This window comes from Molossus molossus, unplaced genomic scaffold (assembly GCF_014108415.1).
Source record: "Molossus molossus isolate mMolMol1 unplaced genomic scaffold, mMolMol1.p scaffold_m16_p_8, whole genome shotgun sequence".
Classification (NCBI taxonomy): Eukaryota; Metazoa; Chordata; class Mammalia; order Chiroptera; family Molossidae; genus Molossus; species Molossus molossus.
Genome location: NW_023425402.1, coordinates 50,338,402 through 50,363,946, shown reverse-complemented (window position 1 = coordinate 50,363,946; position 25,545 = coordinate 50,338,402). Strand labels below are relative to the sequence as shown.

At 40.7% G+C, this 25,545-nt stretch overlaps 1 protein-coding gene across 1 annotated transcript in view; it reads right to left on the bottom strand.

Moving 5' to 3' along the window:
- The window catches only part of BVES (blood vessel epicardial substance), a 34,736-nt gene extending 12,139 nt beyond the window's left edge, over window positions 1-22,597 (bottom strand). The window contains exons 1-8 of the mRNA XM_036248918.1: window positions 22,541-22,597; window positions 21,981-22,091; window positions 18,194-18,430; window positions 15,173-15,297; window positions 12,172-12,359; window positions 11,363-11,471; window positions 4,641-4,808; window positions 3,616-3,757 (exon numbers count right to left, since the gene is read on the bottom strand). Of these exons, the coding sequence (XP_036104811.1) occupies window positions 3,616-3,757; window positions 4,641-4,808; window positions 11,363-11,471; window positions 12,172-12,359; window positions 15,173-15,297; window positions 18,194-18,419 (958 nt within the window). The 5' untranslated portion in view covers window positions 18,420-18,430; window positions 21,981-22,091; window positions 22,541-22,597. The remainder of the gene's footprint in view (window positions 1-3,615; window positions 3,758-4,640; window positions 4,809-11,362; window positions 11,472-12,171; window positions 12,360-15,172; window positions 15,298-18,193; window positions 18,431-21,980; window positions 22,092-22,540) is intronic.
- Between the last annotated feature and the right edge of the window lie 2,948 nt (window positions 22,598-25,545).

Below are 25,545 nucleotides of genomic sequence, written 5' to 3'. Positions count from 1 at the left end.
TAACCAAAAGCTGAGACTGCAAAATATCATGTGTCAATTTTAAATGTTCCTATGTAGAAGCCTCATACAAAGAATAAGGCAAAAAACTTCACTGAAATGGAAATTAACCAGTCTAGGAAAACTATTTGCAGCATTGCTGGGTCATAATGCAGGATGAGGGCAATGGCAGGTTTATCCAAAGAAGCAGGTTGGAGGGGCAGGAAGGGACTGGCAAGCCCTGCCCTCCCACCGAGTGTAGGTGGGCTCGTCTAGAGGGGTAAATAATAGCAGCTGCCATGCCCTGCTGGCACAGCTGCCAGGCTCAGATGCAAGACGGGTGTGAAAGGGACCTGTACACTAGACAGCGCTAGTCAAATGTATATGCATTTTTTTCTCTTCTTTTCAAAACACAGAGACAAGCCCGGCCGGTATGGCTCAGTGGTTGAGCGTTGTCCCATGCACCAAGAGGTCACCGGTTTGATTCCTGTTCAAGGCAGATGCCCAGGTTGTGGGCTACATCCCCAGTAGGGGGGTGCACAAGAGGCAGCAAATGTTTCTATGTTTCTCTCCCTCTCCCTTCCTCTCTCTTTAAAAATCAATAATAACATATTTAAATAAAAAAAAGAAACACAGAGACAATATGGTCTAACAGCATGGGCTTTGGAACCAGACAGATCACCCAGCACAGCCCCCTGTGGAAGTGAAACAGTGAATAAGCATCTCATAGTTCCAATTTCCTCATTTGTGAAATGAAATAATACTCACTGTGAGAGATTGTGTTATTGTCAAAACACCCGCTTTGGCTCCCTCACTGGGCCCCTTCCTGCCCAGTCCCTGCAGGAGGATCAAAGATCCATTCACTAACGGTGGTTCCGGCCAAACGACTCCTCTGGTCCGGAGCATGAGGGGAGGTGGCACGTGTCACTTCTACGCGGGAGCTGTAAGAGCCATCGCAGGATCTGCCACCACTGTCTCCCCTCTGCCTTTAGTGGCAGTGACCCAAACAGTGACTGCTCCTGCGGCGTCCCCGAGTGAGCTGAGCAGCACCCAGCGTGCACACGAGCGAGCAAGCGGCCTCCCCCTCACAGCAGAGATTTGGGGGGCTGTTTGTTAGTGCCGCACCATCCAGGGAAAATGAATCCACCTCCCTCTGTGCAGGACTACAGTGAACATTAAATGTGGTTATGTATAGAGAGCACCTGAAAAAATAATAGCGGCTCTTGCCAATTAACGTTTGTTCCCTTGTCCCCATTAGCATTCACGGAGCTGACACCGCGGCTGAGAACAGCTACCAGGCTGTCCCATTTGCACATCAGACACTTGGAATAATAAGAGTTTAGTCACTGGTTTTAGGGGCCTATCGTTTACTAAGACCTAACACATGCTCAAAATGTGATAAATTTTGTTATTTCAGGCCCACAGTCCTAGGAGATTGATTTTGTATTCTGTTTTACAAGGAAAGTAATTTGTAATGGGAAAGGAGAAGGCATACTGATAGGACTGGAAAAAGAAAAACAACAGCCTCCAGGAGTTCTGAGCTGAAACGTAAGTCAGAGAAACAAGAACCAACCAGGTTTTAATGAATTATATGCTAGAGTGAATTAGTAATTCATAATCAGTGTCAGCATTGTGCTCAAGTTCTAACGTCTTTCATTAAACTGCTGGAGTGAAGCCAGGAGACTCGGAATGAAGACCGGTCAACGGGAGCAGGTTTGAAGGTGGATGTGTGCAATGCACACACATACACACACACACACACACACACACACACACACATCTTTAGCTACACGTATCTGTATCAATATGTAAGATCTTGCATAATAAATGAGGCTAAACAATTAAATAAACAATGTAAGCAAGTGGTACACATTTTTTGTATAGCACAGTACTAAAGTCCAGTTAGACAAGGGAACAGGGAAACTACAAGTGAAATGCGACCCTGCATGAAGGACAGCACACTTCTTCAGAGGGAAGCCTGGATGACCCGTGCAGGCAGCACCTGGATTAAACTCAACGTTTCCCATAAGGAACAGGGAAGGAAGCAGAGCAGGACTTGTGACCAGATTCAGGCCTGTGCTGAGATATGACAGCTCATGTCAAGGTTAGAAAGGTCATGTGACTTCCCCCAAGGCACACAGCTAATAATTATTAGAGCAAGAATCAGGTCTGGATACACAGCATGTGTGATCAATCCAAGGAACACCAGCAAATAGGCTTCCAGAGGCAAGTACAGTACAGATGTTAATCTTGAAAACATGTTTTAATTCTATTTAAACAACATACTCTACATAAGCTTCCCCCTTTAAATGTTTTTACCCCAAAAATATTTTGATGACATGTACAATGAAACACTACAGAAAAACAAAACTGCTGGTTCTCAGTGTTTCCTAAGCAAGACCGTAGAACTAAACAAGAGCAAGAACTACAAGAATAAGCTTTTCTGCAGGAAAAATAATTCATATACAATGTTTAACTGTAATTCCCTTTCTGCTGACCTTTCTTAGTAAGTAATTATTATACATGTAATTAAGATGGGTCCATTTGAAAATAGTTATTGACCCCCCAAACTGTTTCAGTACATTTGACAGGCCAGTAAACTGCAGACTTTGGTCAACTTCACTTACTTTCAGAAAGTAACTTTGGAATAAAATACAACCATTTCAAATTTCTCATTTGTGTTGCTCCTGAAATCTCCTTTAGGTCCACAAAGCATTTCTATGCTAGACTTTGGTTTGGAAGCTTATACCAATTATATGGCCTTGTCAATCCTTTGTCAATTTAAGCTATACAATAGTTACAATCTTTAACCCAGTTTATCTAGAGCATCCAAAGTTACTCATTTACATAAACACTTAGAATCGCTGAATGTGTATGTGTATTTACCTAAAAGTTACTCTGGATTAATATACGATGGGAAATGTTAATAGTTTTTAGTTTATGCAATGGGAGAATTTGCCTTTTTACTATTTCACATGAATCTGTTCAATGTTCTTTTACTATCATTTTTAGAATAATTCTTAAAATAATTTTAAGCATTTAATTCTTAAAATAACCTAGCTTCTCTCATTTTACTTACTAATCTTCAATATCTGTGTCATCAGGTTGCTTAAAATGTCTTAAAACAATCTAAACTATGGAAGGATCTTGCAAAACTTGCCTCTTGGTGGTGTGTGAACGAGGTAACTCACGGGGTGGTGAGAGGTCTCCCTCCATTACCCGGCCACGGCTGACTCTTGGTGCTCACACTGGGATAACCAGCCAGCAGTTGCTTGCTACAACTTTTAACACATTGCTGGGTCTAAGCTTCCACTAGGACTAAAATCACGAAAACAACAAAGCTGAATATCCAGCAAAGAACAAGGACTCTTTAACATTATTCCAATGAGCTAGTATTTAAGAAAGGTACATGGCAAAATACGTGAACATTTTCTGAAACAGAAATAAGAGTTCTAAAGTTGGATTTTGGCTGATATGCAATATGGGAGAAAAAGGTAGAAAAAAGGTGATTAATTTTAATAACTTTAGGCTGTCCAATGGTTATTTGCAAAGTTATTTTTCTGATCAAAGTTGTCCCTTGTCTATTTCCAGGGACATCCATCAGAATCCTGAAGTAGTATCAGTTTTGGGATAACTTACGAAGAGAGGACACGCTGGAGGTGCCCCGAAGGAACAGGTGCAAGCCGTCTTCGCTGTCACTGGAGCTGGCTATACTGTTCCTCATCTCCAGCATGGAGATCTGCGTGCACAGGCTCAGCTGGTGTTCCAAATTTTTGGGCTTCTAAAAGCAAAATTTCAAAATTTCTGTCATCAGTGGGACTTAGATCATATATTCCCTATCAGTAGCATTTACTTTTCCTTGAAATAAAAGTAAGTGCCCAATAAATGTCAGCTATGACTTTTATTTTCTGATAAAGTATTTCTTAATCTTAAAAAATAATAAGGACCAATCTAATTTGATAAACAGCCTAGACAAGGTGACCTTAAGAAAGCACACACCCATACTCATAGTCCCTGGAGAACAGTAATCACAGAAATAATGTTTGGCAAATACTCTTCTGTGATCATTTTAACTTCCTTCTAAGCATATGTGGGGAAATGAAGATCAACTGCAACTTGCTGAAGCTCTATACAGCTCTGAAAGTCCAAAATGCATTGCTATAGGCCTGCGTCCCATGCCTCTCTTGTCACTGGTGGGCTTTCTGGGAAGGAACATGGCCAGGAGGATGTCCAAGACTGGAAGACCCTAGGGTTAAAATACCAACTTCCTACTCGCTGGGGTTTGTCAGCATTTCTGTCTTAACCTCCCCGATGCCCTGCCTTCCCTGGCTGACTCCACCCCCCACTCCCTTGCACAACTCACTAACCGCCGTCCTTCGATTGCTAGAAAGACTGTTCATGAAGAGGATAACCTCATCACCGGCCATGGAGGTCCCTGACATTGAGAGACCCCTCATTCGACAATGGCAAATGTAATGATTACAAATATTTCCTCGCTCTTGAGAAATGATTCCCTGAAGGCTCTCTCAACTATAAGAATTCCCATTTCACTTAACATTTGGCTAATTAATGAACATTTAGGAAAACATATATTGCATTAAGTGAGGTATTCTTCACTATACACGTTTATTGAACAAAATAAACACCCTCAGAAAAACACTTACTTTATCATTTAAGGTGGGATCATTCAGTGAGTAGAGCTTATTTGTAATGTCTTTTCCTATAAGATACCTAAATATTTCATATAGGAAAGGTTCGGATTCCAGAAAGTACGTTAATCTTTCTCTTGACCAGCATAAAAATCTGCAGTTATCATCTGCAACAATGGTGACCTGATGAAGAAAGAATCACAGAAAGAAAAACAGTACATCTATATATATATGAATTATCACAATAGTAGTTTGGGGGAAGAGAAGAGTAGAATCATTTGGTGGATATTATATAGCAATAATTTGTCATATTAGTTAAATTAAAATAAAGTTCATACACAGAAGCTTCTGTAACTATATATAAAATTATGTTTAAATCCAAGCAATCTGCAGACTGAATAAGAACAAATTCTCTGAGTTGTGCTGTGGTTCTGCGAGGTCTGGTGACAGAAGACTGCCGTTGTGTAATAGCACTGCCACAGGGTGTATTATGCGGATGTTCCAGTTGGACGTATAATTTATGGCTAAATATTTATTTACACCCTGAAGATTACAACTGAGGTTTAAGAATACAGCTTCAAGCAAAAACAAAAAACAAAAAAACCCAAAAAACAAAAAAAGTGAGGTAAGATTTGCGAGGCCAAGTTATAGATGAAAGACTTTCTCCAGTCACATCTGCAAACACACACTAGAGAATGAGAAAACTGACTCATGAATTGAATTTAGGGCTCAGGTTGTTGCTAACAAATATGGCTATTGAGGGACCTTCTCTGGGTCTTTCTGTTACAGGTATTTCTTGAGCGTGACCTTCCAGGACCAGCCCAACGTAGCCCACTGGGGACACACACGGAGATCCCGCAGTTCCATCGGCACTGGGAAACCATACCCTTTCCCTAAGTCTTCTTACACAGAAAAGTGGGAAAACATAGTAATTGTACTGCACACAGTTCAAGTATTCCTCAAATAGATCCCTTCTCCACAGTGAGGGGCCATGCCCTCACAGCTCAGGGTCCGGAAACTCTTCCCCCCACGCAGGTGCCCTTCCACTGGTTAGTCACTGTCCCCTGAGCCTCATGTGGTGCTCACAGCACTGAATCCTGGCCATCTGCCCTCCTGAGCATGGTGACAGGGGACTGTGCATCTTCATATCTGAATGTTTGTCTTCCAACAAAGTGGTGCTCAGTGCATATTTATGTGTGAAGCGATTAACAAATGAACACAGATACTGTTGAAGGCAGAAACCATTTTTATATCTCAACATTAACCCCCAGGCCTATCCAGGTAGGAAATTAATCAAGGTTTGTTTAACTGATATGAAGTAATACATGGGCCGCAGAGCACATATTTCCAAAGGCGCTCTTTCCCCTTGTTAGTCACAAAATTAAACATATTTCAGATGACAAGGGGTTATTTGTGTCTACTAAGAGAGACGATGAAAATCGTCTGCTTCTCTCCTTATGGTAATAGCTGAAATCTGATCTTTAGCAAATCAGAGAGTTTGGCTACTTCAAAAAGTGGTCAATATTCCTAGAAAAAAAATTGCAATTATTTATTATCTCAAAGAAGGAACCTCCAAAACCAAACACGTTGAATTTAAGAAATGTATTACCAGCTCTGTGACTCCATAAAATACTAAATTCCATTCATTCTTTCAACATATATTATTATGCATGTACTTAATGCCAGACACTGTTCAAGGCACTGAGGGTACCATGGTGATCAAGAAAGACAAGCCCTGGCCAGTTTGGCTCAGCGGTTAGAGCGTCGGCCTGCAGTCCAGAGAGACCCGGGTTCGGTTCCCGCTAAGGGCACGTACTTTGGTTGCAGTTTGTCCCCGGCCCTGGTTGGTCGTGCGGGTGGCAGCCACTCGATGTGTCCCTTCACATCGATGTTTCTGTCTGTCTCTCCCTTCCTCTCTCTCCCTCCCACTTTATCTGTACAAAAAATGGAAAAATATCCTCGGGTGAGGGAAAAAAAAAAAGAAAGAAAGACAAGATCCTTGCAGTGTGAAGCTTACATGCCAGTGAAGGAAGCTGATAACAAATAAATAAAACATGACACCCTCAGGTGGCAATAATTATCTGATAAATACAGAACAGGGAAAGCAGTAGAGAATGACTAGGAATAACAGTTGCACACAATGCCACTCATTTTAAATATGCATTGTGCTTTTAAACATTTAAGCTCCTTTTGTATCTATCATATAAATGGATCTTCAAAATTGCCTTTAAAGATAAGACAGATAATATCCTTCCCTCTTTTTCAGATGCCAAATGAGAAGCACCAAAAAAACGTTTTCACGCACACGCGATAATTAGTGGTGGAGTGAGCACTCTGACCTTCAACCCTGGTACATTTTCCCACCAGGCCAAACCCTACCCAATGTATTCTTCCAGGTGATCAAATAGAAAGTAATCTGGCCAAGCAACCACAAGACTGGCTCACAGGCCACTGAAAGTCCCTCAGACGAAGAACAGCTGAGCATGTCATAAAGTCGATATTCTAGTGGAGGATGCCAATAATAAGTAAAAACATGACAAAAAAGATAAGATTTATAGGGTGGGAAGTGTAAGGTCAAGCAGTCCTCAGGGGTTCCCAGAAACCGTAGGAGACGGGTAAGTAAACGCAAGGCGACTGAAGACCATGCGCAGGACTGATTAGAGACAGGCGAGGCCCAGCCTGCACAGAAGCACTAAAGAAAGGGTTTGGAGGCCTGGTGCCTTCACTTGGCAAAGATGTCATCCATGACTTTGGAAAATAAAATTCATGCGCAGTGGGTCAAGGAGTTAAAACAAACAAACAAACAAACAAACAGTTGGAAATCATCCAGGAGAAGAGAAGAAGAAACTGCAGCAGGCTGATGGATAAGGCATTTAACCTCTTTTTTTTTATCCTCACCCGAGGATATTTTTCCATTTTTTGTACAGATAGAGTGGGAGGGAGAGAGAGGAAGGGAGAGACAGACAGAAACATCGACGTGAAGGGACACATCGAGTGGCTGCCACCCGCACGACCAACCAGGGCCGGGGACAAACTGCAACCGAAGTACGTGCCCTTAGCGGGAACCGAACCCGGGTCTCTCCAGACCGCAGGCCGACGCTCTAACCGCTGAGCCAAACTGGCCAGGGCGGCATTTAACCTCTTTCCAGCCGTTTTAATAACCTCATTTCCACCTAGGAAATATCACAATGACATTTGTAATATGACATGGTAATTTGCTTAGCAAATTCACTTAGTGATGGGTGAAAACTCTTCGAATACATTTAAATTATTATTAAATTTAAACTCAGTAAGTATGCAAATAATAAGCTATCACTACACTATGTATGAGTAACTTGCAAGTCCCTAAAAGCAGGCATTTGGTCAGAAGGGGGTAATGATTTTCTGTCACAATAGTCAAGGAAAACATTTTAATGAGGGATTTTTATAAATCAATATTGGAATATTTAAAGCTTCTGTAAAATAAATGTGATTCTTGAGGCATTGGGGTACTTCAGCAGTGCCATGCTTGAGTCCCTGTGACGGAGTTACTGGATGAAAACAAACTTGGCAGTGTAGGCATGGATCCTTCCTTTCAGGCACGTGTCACCAGGTGTGCTGTGACTACCTGAAGACACCGGATCAGTTTCTCACTTTAGATTCCAAACCGCTCTACACGTTCACACAGCGAGAAGACAGTGCGTAAGAACAAGAGCGGCTGGGGGAATTACCGAGTGGGCTAGAACGGGAAGCAGCGGTCAGACCCTATGACTGGTTGATTGTCCTCATGGGAGAATTTATTATTTTCTTTATGTGTGATACATTTCAAACACCAGGAACTTGAAAATGTCCTAGATGTGGTCTATTCAACTAATTCTCATTGAGTTCTCACGTGCATTAAAATACAGCAGAATCAAAACTGGCAGATTAAACTGTTTCACAGCTTAACCAAATTTATTTAATACAAAGATAAGGTTTTTATTTAAGTATCAGTTAAAACTTAGTGTTCGTTTATTTCACAAGAGCTTGGACATCTGCCTCCCAAGACAGTCTTCTTCCCTTAAAGTCAATGAGCTTTGATTTTTGGGCTTCACACCATAGAACATGCTATCAACTATGGGAAGGCAAAAGACAAGAAGGCAAATTAAAAACATATAAATGGCAAAGCTCACTGAATATAAAACTACACAAAGAAGAAGAAACCCAACACAAAAGGCAACTTCTACCTTTTATAATAATGATACTCAAGATTCTATTAACAGTTCTACATAGCAACTTTGGTCTAGAAGTACCAGAACGACCGTAAGCACCTAGGGAGCAGCCTAAATTCAGACCTGTTTTCTCAGCTTGACCACTGTGTCTGTCATTAGTTACCACACACACCTGAATAGCATCTGCTGTGCAATCTCAAGGGACAGTCGAGTCCACCTGCCTTTCTTCCTTTCATCCTATTATATAATTCATTACTACCTCTACCAAAGGAAAAATTGAAACCATTTTTTAAGGAAGCAGCTCCTTGTTAGAATACTTGTAACTATTCAGAGTTAGAGAAAAATGAGATTAGCAGGCAGAGTATGTGAGTGGAACAGTTAACACAGACAATTCCAAGCGTCCTCTGCCATGGACACAGGTAATAAGAAGTTGGCCCTGGGAACACGTGACATTTTTCATTTGGGAACATGCTTCAGTAAGAGGCAATATACTCCTACACAGATGTGTAAGAGCTATTTTTACTCTTGAGTAACTGCCAATGGGAACGTTTTGTACACAGTCTCTCCCGAGGGCTCCCTGTGATGGAGCATGCACCAGCTGTACAGGATACAGGTTAGAGGATGCTGGAGTAATTGCGACCCATTGACCAGTTAGGAAATGCCGTACCAGACTCCAGGCAGAGAAAAGCTGACTGGTGTTTGGAAAGGCTGAGTACATACCCTTCATCCAGCTATGAGACCTCCATTTGAGTCATGCTGTGGAATTTTCACAGCAATTAATCAGGAATATTTATCAACTATCAAATCCCAATCCCAGTCCCCCAGAAGAATGAGAACTGTAAGTACTGGTAGGAATTCTGTTTTTTGTTAACTTAATTATAAATATAATAATTTGAAGTTCAGTAGAAATGACAGTACATGTGACATCCCTGGCCTCTCAGGGGCCATTTGCTTCTGGAAATGAAGCAGGTTTCGTCCCCAGCCTCTCTCCAAATCCCAGTCTCTTCAGGACGATAAGAGACTGTTTGCGTAAAAAAGCACCTGTTAATATACACAGAGAAATGGATACAACAGAGAAAAGCTGGGGTTTGGAAAAAGAAATGGTAAGGAGGTCAGAGGAAAGAAGGAGAGAGGAGAGAAGTGGCCCTGATCTAGCGTGTGGACAGTGGTGATTGAAGATACTATAACATAAATCCCAGCGCAGAGCTGACGTGCGCAAACACCAGGTGAGAGTGTAAATCAGAGGAGCCCAGACGTGGCACTGCTTTCTTCCGTGGCTGAGCCCAACCAGCCTGGGAACAGCACTGCACCCAGCCAGTCCACCTACCCGAGACCTGCTAGGACGTGCACGTCACTGTAACAGTTGTCCTGCTACTCAGGCCAGTCGCTCAGGCAGGCTGGGAACAGCGCAGGGCTGAAACCATCACAAATAAGCCTAACTGTGCATCTGTAACCGTTCCCTTCCATCTCCATGCAGCACCACAAACTGCAGAGCATCTCATAATGAGACTCAAAGATAAGATCTGCCACCAAAAATCACTGACTTCCTCGCTCCGGCCGTAACATCCCCTTCTATTCCATTCCTACCTATGTCGGTTTACCCTCTGGCTCAGAAGCAGCCCTATTCAGAGGATATTCCCTTACTGCTGTTTATCTAGAGGCTGAGACTAGAGGAAGCTGTCACCCATTTTCTGGGTTATCTCCCTACCAATAATGAGGGAAATAAAATAGGAGGGCTGAGCACTTATGGAAAGAATCCCAACCCAGTGCCACATCATGGAGCAATTCTTTTTTAAGATACAAAAGAAATCACACTGAGTGGTCCATGTTCAAATTGTTATAACTATGAAAAACTTCATTCTTTGTCCTTAAAATATATCCATATAATACAAAAGAGTAAAGTGATTAGATTTTTATAAGGACTAACAACATATATTTCCTAAGGCAAAGACAGGTTTCGGTTTTTTCCAAATAAAAAGTAACCAATTACAGGTTTTAGGTACACTGATTATCTACAACTGACATTTTTCTTCTCTCTAATAAAAGTATTAGATGTTTTCCATGGAAAATGATAAAAATTCAAATGAGCAAAAAGAAAGAAAACAAAAACGTAATCAAAGTCAACAAACCCGAAATAATGTTAGCACTATGACCAAATTAGGGTAACTCTCTCTAGACTTCTTTTTGTGTGCATATATGCACTATTTTAAGGTATATAAAAGTGAGATCATACTATATACACCACATAGTAACCTCTTTCTTCAACAAATCATGACCACTTTTCTATAATATTCTTTGGATTTCAATGAGACATGAACTAGTTTCAATCTTCTTAAAAATCACACCAGATTTTAAAATTTCTCATCACAAGAAAAAAAATGTAACTAATAGACTTATTGAGGTGTCATTTTGTAATATATACAAATATTGAACCCTTATGTTGAACACCTGAAACTAATATAATGTTGTATGTCAAATATACCCCAATTTAAAGTAAATACATAAAGTAAATAAACACAAAACAAACAAACCCAGGCCAAAACATACCTGGAATTTTTCACCTTTGTGCATCTGAGTTGATCTAAATTCAGGAGAATCTATAAAGGCACAGGGGTAAATGTTATGCAGAAAATGTCCTCGATAGGAGACCTTCATTCTGATAACAGAAATTAATGTCAATAAACACATAATATGTCACAAAATAACATGACAATCCTTAAAATCTCCATAACCTCAAGGGTTTGTATTTTGTACTAAGGGTTTAAAGACTCCACAGATGACTGATGTAATTAAAAGTACTTCTCAAAGACAAGCATTTATTTCTAAATAAATTTCACCAACAATGAGAAAAAGAAGACAGGTTCCAGTATTGAACCAGACATGTGCCTTCCAATGGGTATCATCGCTCTTCTACCTACAGTGACCACACTCAAACTCAGACACTTTGAGAGACAGCGAGGGCTGTATCAATTATTATGCCAGCACAATGTAGACTAGGCTTTCCCCAGAACACTGATATTCCTGGAAGTTTTATCTGTGATATTAAAAAAAAAAAATCACCTCTGAAACATGCACAGATTTCTGGGACTTTAATGCTAATTTAAGCCTACTTTTATCTTGACTCATTAACTTTTAATATAGGTCAAAAAAGATGAACACTGTTGATAACTGAAAATCCTGACACTAACAAGATTGAGAGCAGCAAATGCTAGGTAACTAACAGGTGCTCTGTAGTTTTTCAAAATGCAGTCATGAAAGGAAAGTTCACCACCAGTAACTGTGACAGCTGCCCCCATTACTTGGCAACATTTCCTTCCATTCATTTCCTACCCAGAGGCCATGAGAAGATCACCTACTTTCCCTTCAGGAGAATACTCAGACGGTCGTCGACTGAGGTTTTGTCCTCTGCAGCGTAAGTCTGGCCCTTTGTCAAGGTCTGGATCATACAAAACTGTCCAGTTAATCTTCTGAACAAATCTGGAGGCACACACAGTGGTTCGAACAATCGCCGGTAGATGCCATTGAGTTCCTTCTCAATCTTGACCTGAAATGCGGCAATGACGAGATGCTGTACTAATGCAGCAACATTCTGTGGTCTAAACACCGTTTGGAGAGTAAATGTGTATGGCATCCCATCAGCGTCCCGTGTTTCAGTCAGTGGAATCTCACACAGAGAGTAAGTGGTAATACACGCTTAGGTGCGGAGAGGGCATTTTTGCAGTTAAACAGAGCAGAGAGCATATGGGGAAGATTTGCACAATTGATCACCTCTCTCGCTGCGAGCTACAAAGCAGCTGTGGAGGCTGGGAACGTCGCCACAGCACTCACCTTCCCAGTCTTAGCATTTTCTATTAATAACACCAAACCTTTTCGTTTTCAGAACAATATTGTTTCACAGAAAGAAACTGCAGTAACTTTGAAATATTTAGCAAGAAAATAAACACATGAAACAGGAATCAACGTGGAAACACATTTATGAAAATACATACATGAAGCATTTTATCTATAGTAATTATCATTTTATCTACAGTAATTATCACTTAATGCAGCAATATAGGAAAACAAACATTTGGAGCTGAAAGTATTGCTCCTCATTACTTATTCTGAAGCAAAGTGAAGAGTGTAAAAGGATTTAAGTGTAGCAGTTTCATCCTAAGCTAAAATAAAATCTGTAGAATAGGGAGCCCACTGGTGAGGAAGACTGGCTACCGGAGAAGGAGAAAAGCAAAATGGTTCGATTGCCTCTGCTGTGAGGCAGCCAAGGCCCAGGTCACATCCACCTTTTGGCCCCGCTTTAGTCTGGGAAAACTGCACCGCATGTCAATGAACTTTGGGGTTCAAGTGATCATCCGTCCCAATGAAATCTATGGCAGTCACACTAAGAAGCTTATAGACCCAGATGATTACTTGTCCTGCTGTTTCATTGTAACAAAGAACTAGCATTTATATTTTTCAAAAAAGTAGGTTTATGGTCCAAGAAGAAACAAAAGCACAGATACTAAGTGATTTACTTGGTGCTACCATCGCACCAGTCACTTCTGAACCTTACGGTCAAACCTTGGGGTTCCAGCAAGTTCTGATATTCAGAAACTATAATCCTCATTATTACTATTATCTCCCTCCTCCACTCCAAAGCACTAGTAATGAGTGTTTAAAATAACTTATTCACAAATATGTCCCACTTCCAGTATGTGCATAGCCAGTGTGGCACAGTAATGAACACATGAACTGAAGTCTACTGACTCATATTCAAAATCTGACTGACAAGTCCTAGCTCAAGTCCAATTCCTTCATGATGTGCTCTCAATTCTCTTTGAAATTATCCATTGATTGCCCTGGCCAGTCTTGCTCAGCGGTTAGAGCGTCGGCCTGCAGTCCAGAGAGACCCGGATTCGGTTCCCGCTAAGGGCACGTACCTCGGTTGCAGTTTGTCCCTGGCCCTGGTTGGGTCGTGTGGGTGGCAACCACTCGATGTGTCCCTTTCACGTCAATGTTTCTCTCTCTCTCTCTCTCTCTCCCCCTCCCACTCTATCTGAACAAAATATTGAAAAATGTCCTCGGGTGAGGATAAAAAATAATAATAAAAATGAAAATATCCACTGATCAAATGTTTAGTTTTTTTTGAGCACCTATTATATACCAATCATGGTTGATAGGAACGGGGGATACAACAGTAAGTGTGGGAGATAATATTGCTATTCCCAACTACTTACTGCTACCACCCTCTATAAGAGGATTGTACATCTCCCTAGCCCATCCTACCCCCACGTCATCAGCCACGTGAACAGAACTGATGTATGCCCCTTCTGAGCAGACATTTTAAGAGACACTGGGTATTTCTCTTGTTATCCTGTGCTTCTCTCTCTGCTATGCGAATGCATGTCCAAACAGAACCTGCTGCGTCAGCAGAGACCCTGAAATGAAGACGACACATGGAACAGAGTCTCCGCTGACACACAGCTGCCAGAGTCCACATGTAAGGTGGGTGAGGAAAAACCTGTTGCTGGTGTATGCCCCTGAGATTTTCAGGTTGTTTACTATACAGCATAACCTAGAGAAAACCAATACACTAGGGCAAACAGATTGGCCTATTGTATATACATCTGTATCATTCAAGCTGTAATTTCCCATGAACTGTCTTGTTTTCTAACAGTTATCTACACGCATGTCTGATCTTGAACATAAGATTAGGACAAGCACTGTATTTTTTACTGTACTGAATATTTTTGTGTGTGCGTTGGACAGTCAGTGATTTCTAGGAGCCATGCTCTTTTCCTATTCTATCTACATCTTTTTGTTCTTGGTATAACCAAGGAAACACAGCAAGGAAAATCAAAATTAAAAAGAAGTTAAATCCTAGTGCTTTAATGACAACTCACCAAAAAATAGTGATATCCTTAAACACATATTTTGGGCATAATAAAAAAATATAGTCATAACATTTAAAAACTAGCATAAAAAATAGCATGAGCTATTTATAAATCACTAGTATGTTTACTAAGTTGCCTATAAATAATCAATTTTATAAATAGGCAAAGATATTCCCAAGTGATATTTGAACATCAATTGGCAAAAGAAATAATGAAGTAATATGATGACAAAGAGAGACTACTGTCATGTTGTCTCACATCTAAACTGCCCTAATGATTTAAAAGGTTTAAAAAGTTCACTTGTGGAACACGTTTCATGGTACTGAAATATTTCACTTTCAGGCATATGCAAACAGTAAGTCTCATTTAGAATGATATTAAAGGGACTAAAGATGGTAGATGTTCATTCTCAAGTCTGAATAAAGTACTCTATAAAAGCCTTTTAGCTTTAAAATCACTTTCTTACTAATTAACTTTCAGTAATTACCGGTCTTTTCTTGTACAAAAGATATGAAAGATGCAAAATGTTGACGCCGAGGAACACAGAATTCCAGATCACGACGTCCAAGGCACAGCGGTAGAGAGTGCCCCAGACGATGTAGAAGGAGCACCCTGGTGAATGACACAAACACATACGTTAGATGTTTAAAACAGCTTCAGCGTGAAGCTTAAATTTGTAAGATAAACCAAACACCTTCTAGAAATACCTAAGCCAAACATCACATTGTTTCATTTTCTTTGTCTGATTATCAAAAACGAAAAACATGCTTTGTTGAAAAAAATTTGTAGTTAGAATATATTTTTCAAAAGTGGAAAATCCATAATTCTACTACTTAAAGAAAACCGCTATTGATATTTAATACGTCTTTATAGTCTTTATGCATTTTTTCTGGATGGCAAAACTACCATATACAATTTAAAAACCTACTCTTTTACTTATTGCAGCACTTAAATTAAAACTCTTTGCATATATATATATAACATATATTTTGCAGGTGAAATCTGAAATTATGTTTATTATGCTACATTATTAAAAGTCAAAATAACTCTATCGTAATTCTAAATGTTATCAAGACTCATTAATTCATATTAATGTAAGCAGTAGTTTAGATTACAGAAAGCTATTGATTGTTTTAAGGTTTATTATCACGCTAAACTATGGACAAGAAATAAAATAACAAAATAGTGTTCTTTGAATTTTTCTAAGAGGAAAATAATTGCTAGTATTTGGTTAGCCATTTGGAGCTAGAATTATATTTACAGATACATTTACTTTATTTAATTATCATAGCATCCTTTTAAGATAAAATTTATTACAATTTCATTTCATTTTAGAGATGAGGTAGCGTATGTACTTTCTAAGAACTGTAACTAATTAAACCATAATTTATTCAACTCTCTCCCTACTGATGAACAGATAAGATTGTTTGAGGTTTAATTTTTGATAAGTAGCCAAAACATCTTTACATGTAAAAGATTAATCTGTTTTTGTGACTGCTGAAGGTAGATTACCTGACAGTAAATTAAGGGAGTGAAGTTAAAAGCTTTTGATGACACTGAAGAATTGTTTTTCAAAAGGTTTCTAACAATTTGCAATTCTACTAGTTGGGAATGTAAGTATCAAACTGTTAATATTATAAAATTTGAAAACTCTTAATTTGGTAGCGAGGGATTCTGTATAATTTGTATAATTATATTTTGCATTTCCATGATCTTTGATAGGTTTGAATATTTTACCCAAATCTTCTAACCATCTGTATTTTAACTTGGTGGTTATCCATTCATCTATGAGAATCTTCCTAGTTTTACTTATCAGTTCTCTTTAAACAAAATATCAATAGCTTCTTTTGATTAATTTTATGGTGAGCATAAATATATATTTTTAATTTAAAATAAAATTATCAATATGATACAAATATATCAATGACACATAAAAGCCAACTAACCTCTCATGTTAAAAAATAACTCATTTGCAATTTTTTATTTCATCAGAATAATTTGGGGCATCGAAATAACAGCATAAAATGTAAAACTTTAAATGTTCTTTAAATATTTCATGGCAAAATTTGAAAAAATGTAAAATATTATTACTTAAATGAGATAAGGTAACTTAATGGAAGGGATGACTGGGAAGCTGGAGGACCTGAATTATAGTCCTGATTAGGCCACTGTCTCCCAGCCTCAATTTCTTTATGTATAAAGTGTTGGATTAAATGATGTCCTTGGTCCATTCCACCTCCAAAACTCTGTCTTCAAATTCGTAATTAACTTTTGATTTTTATAGGGCATGTTATTATTGTTGTTTTTTTCATTCAACACTCTGCTTCCCTTGCTGCAATCCCTATCTTACTCAGCTAACACAGACACAAAGTCCCATGAGCTACTTCCAGCTACCCTTCCAGCCTCTTCATTGGCCATTCCATGCCATATTTCATATATTTCAGGCACAATGAGCTACTCTTCAGTCTCTCTAAATATTCTAAATTTCCCTCTCCTCTGTGCCTTTTACCTGGATACCACACACACTCACACTCAGAGAAATCCTGCTCATCATCCAAAAGCCAGCTCCAACGTCATTTCTTCAGTGGGACCTTGCTCTGCCTGCTTTGCTAAGCCTATCATCCTCTCCAGTTCTTCTTGGCACCGGGCACACCTGCATCACATCTGACCACCTATCTGTTTTTCTGGGCGCCCAAAAGAGTGTCTTTCTCAAGGATGCAGATTGCCTACTTCAATCTTTGTCTAACACATTACAGGTGCTCAAAAATGCACCTGAATAAATGAATCATTAGGGACATAATCACAGAGAACAATTTGTCAAGATTCACTGGCTAAAATAATAAATTAAGTTGTTTCAGTATTTCGATGTGAATCAATTTAATTGGCTTCATCAGGATTACTGGAGCCCCCCAAAATTTTTTATTTAAACTATTATGTATGGGTTATTGTTCTTGTTCCTACTGTTGCTTTGCTCCCCACAGCAAGTATATGCCTACTCAAATAATAACATTTAAAACTATATAGTACTTATTATGTGCCAGGCACTACTGTAAATCAAATGTATACACACACACACACACACTCACACACTCATTTAATTCTCACAACCCTAGGAGATGTTACTATTTTTACCCCATTTGACACAGGGAAACTAAAGTACAGAAAGGTTAAATCACTTGCTCTAGTTACAGTTAGCAAGTGTTGGAACCAGGATTCAAATTGTACAATCTGGCTCCAAATTCTGCACTCCTACACACAAATGGATTTTCTGATGTCTGGGAAATCTAAACAACATATGAAAATATACGAAAGTTTATTTAAAGCAAGTAAGGGAGGGGATGACATATGAAGGCCTCTGTTCTAAGTTACTTGATACACTGCTAAGTCGATAACAAAGACATATTTTGGTATGCGATAGACCTGACAAGGAACTCTCCAGAGCTCCCAGTACAAAACCCATCTGATGCCAGTTATAGAAGTTACATAAAATCTCAGTTAGGTTTCTTACCTATGGCTAGCATCCCCCTAAGAAGTATCATATGGAGCTGAAGAGTAGTTGGAATAACCAACCCAATCACAAAAAAAATATTTGCTACATGAAAAACTAGATGATGTATCTCTCTCCAGTTTTCACAGATGGTCTCATTGGAAGGCACAGGTATAATACTTGCTAACTCAGGTGTAAAACCTACTGCAGTTGATTCTGCCAATGGCCTGGACTCAGTATAATTCATCTTGAAAATTCCTGTAAAAACAAACAAATGGACAATCATGTAAATGGAAGCTGAATCTTATCCACCTCATAGGTGGTATGTCAAAATTATTTCTGTGAACTCAATGTTGGTAAGTAGACTTCTCTGGCTTATAAATTAGAGAGAACCAGGTCCAAATCCCAGCTCTATCATATATGGAATCCTTATCTGTTAAACAATAATAGTAATTCCTCATTTGACTTTATGATTAACATTTGACCTTATCATTAAATAAAATAAAATACTTAGCATAGGGCCCAACTATTCTCTGATATGTGTGTGTGTGTGTGTGTACACATATATGATATATATAAACATATATTTATATCTCCATATATATCTGTATATAAACATACATGATGGCGAGGGACAGAAGAATGGTGGAATTAGCTAGTCTAAAAGATAATCATCAATGTTCATCAACTACAGCAATTACAAAGTCATTTAGTATAGTCTTCCATAATGTTTCCAATAGTGATACTAAATCCAAAAACAGAAAAAATAGCTGGAATAACTGATTTTTTGGAATACTTCGAAAAACTAACACCCTCATTTTTCAGTATGAAGGCTCAGGATCTCTGGAAGGCTCTAATTTTATACTGTGAAATCACTGTATCATATATACACACAAACATTCTACATTGTCATATTTGTACATAATAAATACATTACTATAATCATTTATATATACACAGAAAGATATAACATTTACTCCTTATTTTAGTGTCTAATTTAAATTTCTACTTTCACACAAAAATCCTAGTTTGTTTTATCTCACAAACTGAAAAGCAGTAAATTTCCATTTTATTTATATGTAGGTCATGAATATATATTTAACTATTTAATATTAAAATATGTAGCAAATAAATTTCAAAGAATATATATTTTACACAAAGTGGCACTACTCTGCGACCATATCACCTGTCCTCCATCTGTGATTAAAAAAAACAATAACACTCTTTCTATTATTAATTATACATATTGGTCCTTGACAAAAACTACAGAGATTTACAGAATAGGTGAATTATTCTGTTTCAATAAAAGAATTCCAAATGGGCTGGCCGGTGCAGCTCAGAGGATTGCACGTCATCCCATGGACTGAGAGGTCCTGGCTCCATTCCCATTCAGAGCACGTGCCCAGATTGCAGACTTGATCCCCAGTAGAGGCAGCCGATCGATGTTTCTCTCTCATCCGTGTTTCTCTCTCTCAAAAATCAATGAAAACATATTTTAAAAAAAGGATTCCAAATGGAAACAAAAAATACCTTTAAATTTAATTTAAAATATGTGTTTCTTGCCCTGGCCAGCTTGGCTCAGTGGTTAAAGTGTCAGCTTGCGGACCAAAGAGTTGTGGTCTTGATTCCAGTCAAGGGCAGGTACCTCAATTGTAGTTCAGTCCCTGGTCCTGATCAGGGTCATGCAGGAGGCAACCAATCAATGTCTCTCTCTCACATAGATGTTTCTCTCTCTCTCCCTCCCCCCCTCTCTCTCCCACCCCTCCCTCCCTCCCACTCTATCTGAAGATAAATGGAAAAATATTCTCTGGTGAGGATAAAAATAAATAAAAGTAAAATAAAATATGTGTTTCTTTCCAATAAAGCTATGCAATTAACCATACTTTTCCATTCACTTTTTTCATCAAACTAAAGTAAAGGTTTTAGATGGCAGAATAATTGGCACACGTTGGGCATTTTGAAAGGATGTTATTAGACAAATGTGTAAGAATTTCACATCTCTTAAAGATGATAAAAAAACATGCACAAGAACTTACAAACTGGGAATGAAATTATCAAGTCAATTAAAGATCTCTCCGCATAATTGTGAAATAGTTGATAAATACAAGAGAAATAGTTGACTTAGTAATGATTTTCTGCAAAATGGAAAGAAAAAATAAAAATTCAACTACTCTCCAAATGTTTGAATCCATTAAAACAGAAGCCTATTGAAATGGGGGGTGAGGGGACACATCATTATTTTAATAACTTTACTTATACAAAGTTTGCTCTCAAGGACCAAATCAGAATTATTCTCATAATATCTGCAGGAGGGAAAATGATATTAAATGTCCTCTATACTCATAAGCTAATGACAATGTCAGCTTATGTATTAGCATTACATGAACTAACAACTACCATTTCTATTGCACTTTAGAGTGTGCTTTCACGTCCATTGTCCTATTTGTTCTTCTAAGTACCCTGTGCTCTTCATGAGGTAGGGACAATGTCATACCCATCTACGTAGAGAATGCCAGAGGTGAAAGCCGTACCAAAGGGACACAAACGATGAGGAATACAGTGAGAAATCACTTTTCAGCCTCCCCAAACCTCAGCAGTAAAGATGGGAGAATGGAGAATGCCTACCCTTCTTGAGGCTGAGAGTCAGTGTCTATACCACAAGCCCCAGAGAGCCACATAAGCCAGGGAAGTCACTTCTGATCCTTGGGTCTGCTTCTCTCTGGGAACAAAGGCAGCTGGACTAGATGGTCTCTGAAACCTCTTCAAGTTTTAATGGCCTGTGCCTCTAATACACATTTATATAAGTTAATTATTACATCCCCCACACACATCCACCTGACTACACTTGTATTGCCACCTAATTCACTGCAGTTCAGTTTCAAGCCTTTTAAAAGTTCTTCAATTGGCACCAAAATTATCAACTTCTGGTCAAAGAGATGGACAGAAAAATTACAATCTACTGATCCAAGAACCAGGGTAATAATAATACAAATTTTTTAAAGGTGAGATCATCCTACAACATATTTTGATGCACTATACCTTATTACACACACACACACACACACACACAGAGTTTATATATTTATTTAGATTTATATATTATATTGTATGATAATTAATGTATATTATACATAACTTATGTACTTGTATATTTATCTATTACTTGTCTATATATATTTGTCTATATGTCTATATTGAAATGCCAGTTACCTACTGTCAATAAATATTGATAGGATCTTGCCAGTTTTAGCTTCCTTTGATCTGTATTAGAGGATTTAAGTGGTTTACACTGAACTATCCTAATACAGAGAATGAATGGGTCTAATGAGGAAGATGAGACTGGTAAATTGGAAAACGTTCAGATTAATTTTGATTAAACCGAGAAAACCTCTTTTCTTAGTTCTTTAAGTCTAATTCCTAAAATTACCTGTTCTAGTAAAGTCCTATTTATTGGTTTTCAAATAGGTGTTTGCAGGCCTAAATAGCTAAATGGTGAAACTAATCTTAATCCTTCACCAAACTACAAAAATGAAAAAGATAACAGTAATGAGCAAAAGTCGTGCTAGTATACTTATTTAATTCACTCTGTAATTCCAGTAAACCTTTGCACATCTTCGGAATCCCAAAAGGCATCATGTCGCTAAGAGTCTTTTCACACTTAAAAACAAGCAGTTTCGGTGACTTCTCTGGCCAAAACCGGTTCCCAAAGCCTCGTTAACTAGGAGGCGGGTGGGGGATGGGCGGGGTGGTAGCGGTGGCGAGGGTCTCAGGTTCCCGAGCCATCGACGCCCCCAGGGGCCCCGCTCACCTGGCTTCTTAAAGAAGGGGTCAGTGTCAACTACTCTCCTTGACCCGGAGCTCCTGGACCACCACGGGTGTGCACTGAGCGCGGTGGTCCTCTGTCGGCGACCCGGCGGCCCTACAGGGGACGAGGAGGAGCTGTCGTGCGCTCAGGTGCAGGGAACTCCGGAGCCCAGCGGGGAGAGGAGAGGCCGAGATCACCAACGATTTGCCCGAGACAGCGCGCGGGAACGGACACCGATGGAGCCCGAGCGCCCGGGGACGCTGGCACCCGCAAACCCGAGTTGCGGCGGCTGACACTCGAGGGCCTGTGGCCTCGGCGCCCACACCCAGCGGGACCCAGCGAGCAGAGCGGATTCCAAGGGCAGGGAACCCCGGGAGGGCGCGGCCAGCGAGAGGAGGGCGGGGCTCCCGGCGGCCGAGGCGGGGAACGGGCGGCCGCCGGCGGGCCCGCGAAGTTGCTCCCAGTGGAACCAGGATCCAACTTTCGCTTCCCGATTTAGCCCGGGGAGCGCGAGGCTGCAAATAGCCGGGCTCGCGCTGGCAGCCGCGCCCCCCGCTCCTTACCTGGCTTGTGCCTGGCACCGAGCCTGCGCGGCGCTGGCCGAAGTTTGGGGTAGCAAGCGGCGGGGCGCGGGGTACACGGGCGCGGCGGCTCGACGGGCGTCCGACGCCAAAGCCTCGGCAGGTCCGCGGGTCCGGAGGCTCCTCTGCACGCGTGGGATCCCCGCGCCCGCGGCCGCTCTGACTAAAATGGGCATCGCGGCGGCCGGGGCCGGGGCCGCACCGCGCACGCGCCCGGCGCCCCACGGCGGGCGGAGCCCAGGGCCGCCGCCCGCACTCCCGCCCGGGCCTCCCGCTCCGCCGCCGCGTCCGCACCGCCGCGAGCACTTTGAAACACCCGCGTCTCTTTCCTCGTTTCCTCTGCTGCTTCGATCCTGCCCTTGTTTGGGCATGAGTGTGGGTGCGGCGGCGCCCTGGGACCCGCGGCGTTGGGTTCATCCCCCTGGGATAACTCGAGCAGTAGAGTCCCTGCAAGGAGGGAAGTCGGGATAAGAAATAGAACCGGAATCTTCGTTTCCTCTCCAGAGTCGGACGAGCCACTTACTTAACTCCTTTCTTGGACGGTCGCCCGCGGCTCGGCTCAGGCAGCGAAGGCTGAGCCAGACGGCGGGGCTGACGCTTTGGTCCCCGACGCGGGACAACGCCCTGGGGCCCGCCGGGCCGGGCCAGCCCGCCGTGCTGCTGCGGGGGCCACGCGGGAGAGACTTTGGACAAGGGCCTTCCATTGTGAGCGAGGCTCCTCCGAATTGGCCATGTGAATTTGGTAGAGTTGGGACCTTAAATTGTAAAACAAGATGTGAAAGTATGCTCCAGTCAGTCTTTACTGTTTATAGAGGACAACTATTTGGGTAAGAAATGCAGGACATGAAAAGTTGGAGTGAGGGGAGGGTTGGAGGACAAGAGGAAGGTTGTTAGACGGGCTTTCAGTTTCCATCCTAGTGACCCGTTATGGGCTAGAATGCGTACCTGTTAGAGTCTGGGTCCCTCGTGCGTGCCAAACATGATCTAAATGCACAAAACACTACAGGAACAGTATGTCCTGAGTACCTAGGAGTGCCAAGGCTCACCAGGGAAGGGGCAGCGCAGCACTGTGTTCAAGATCATAGGCTGTAGTGCTGGACAGACCAGGTTGCAATCCTGCCTCTGCTACAGACAGCTGTGTGACCTTTAGGGACGTTACTTAGCTTTTCCAGCCTCAATTTCTTCTTTTGTACTATGGGCTACTGCTGCTGCTGATGGTGATGATGATTGCACCTATACGTCCTAGAATTGTTTTGAGGACTAAATGATTTTATATATGTGTGGCTTAGAGAGGTATACGGTACATAGAAGTTCTATGTGTGTGACTATATGTTATACTTATAAAACTCCTTCTCTAACATGTTTGAAATTTACTGTAACTATATATGATTAGTTTTCAAGGCTATTTCTTCAGAGTCTATTTCTTTCTAGATGCTCTGCCAGCCATTTTGGTAGCTACCCTAAATACACTTTAGGATGTAGATATAATAAGAAATGTGCACAAAGATTTTGCATGGATATTCATTGGATAGTGACATATAATGAATATAAACTCCATTCTAACTATAGAGGACTAAGTAAATTTTGGACTTCCAAACAACCTTGTTATAAGCAGCCATTAAAAATAATTAATAACGCCCTGGCCGGTTTGGCTCAGCGGTTAGAGCGTCGGCCTGCGGTCCGGAGAGGCCCGGGTTCGGTTCCCGCTAAGGGCACGTACTTCAGTTGCAGTTTGTCCCCGGCCCTGGTTGGTCGTGCGGGTGGCAGCCACTCGATGTGTCCCTTCACGTCGATGTTTCTCTCTCTCTCCCTTCCTCTCTCTCCCTCCCACTCTATCTGTACAAAAAATGGAAAAAAATGTCCTCGGGTGAGGATAAAAAAAATAAATTAAAAAAAAATAATTAATAAGCCCTGGCCGGTTTGGCTCAGCAGTTAGAGCATCGGCCTGCGGTCCAGAGAGACCCGGGTTCCGTTCCCGCTAGGGGCACGTACCTCGGTTGCAGTTTGTCCCCAGCTCTGGTTGGGTCGTGTGGGTGGCAGCCACTCGATGTGTACCTTTCGTCGATGTGTACCTTTCGTGTCGATGTTTCTCTCTCTCTCTCTCTCCCTCCCACTCTATCTGAACAACAACAACAACAACAACAAAAATGAAAGAGGGTCCTCAGATGAGGATAAAAAAAAATTAATAAAGACATAATAATGTCTATTAATTATATAGAAGAGAGGTTATCACACTATGGCCCAAAAGCCCAGCATACTGCCCATCTTTGTATAGACAAGAGCTAAAGGTGTTTACATTTTTAATGGATGGTTGAAAAAAATCAAAAGAAGAATATTTTATGACTTGTGAAAATTATATGAAATTCAAATTCAGTGACCATCAAGTTTAATTGGAACAGCCACCTCATTCATTTATAGCTGCTTTTGTGTTGCAAAGGCATCAGTGAGGGCTTGCGACAGAAACCATAAGACCCTGAAAAGCTTTAAATATTTGTTATTTGACTCTTCACTGAAAAATATTACTGACCCTGATATAGAATGTACTTTGTGCCAGGCACTGTTACAAGTGGTTTAGATCTATTAAGCCATTGAATCTTCACAGTGGATCCTCTGAAGCAGTTATTTTTATCTCCATTTTATAGATGGGAAACTGAGATAACAGAGAGGTTGAATAGCCTGCTCAGGATCACACAGCTTTTCAGAAGCTGGGCCAGGATATAAATCAGGCAGTCTAGTTCCAAAGCTTGGACTTTCGGTCACTAGCTATGCAGTTTCTGCCACCTTCCAACTCTGGCTATCCTGCCTCCCATGGAAATATGGTAAACAGAAAAAGGAAGATTACAAGAGTGTATAGAATATTGTGAATCATCCAGGATGATGAATACTGAAATGCTTATATTCCTTACCTCCGAGTGGTGAGATTATAAGTGATTTTTATTTATTTTTTCTCCCTCCTTCTACCTACCCCTCCTTCCCTTGTTTCCTTC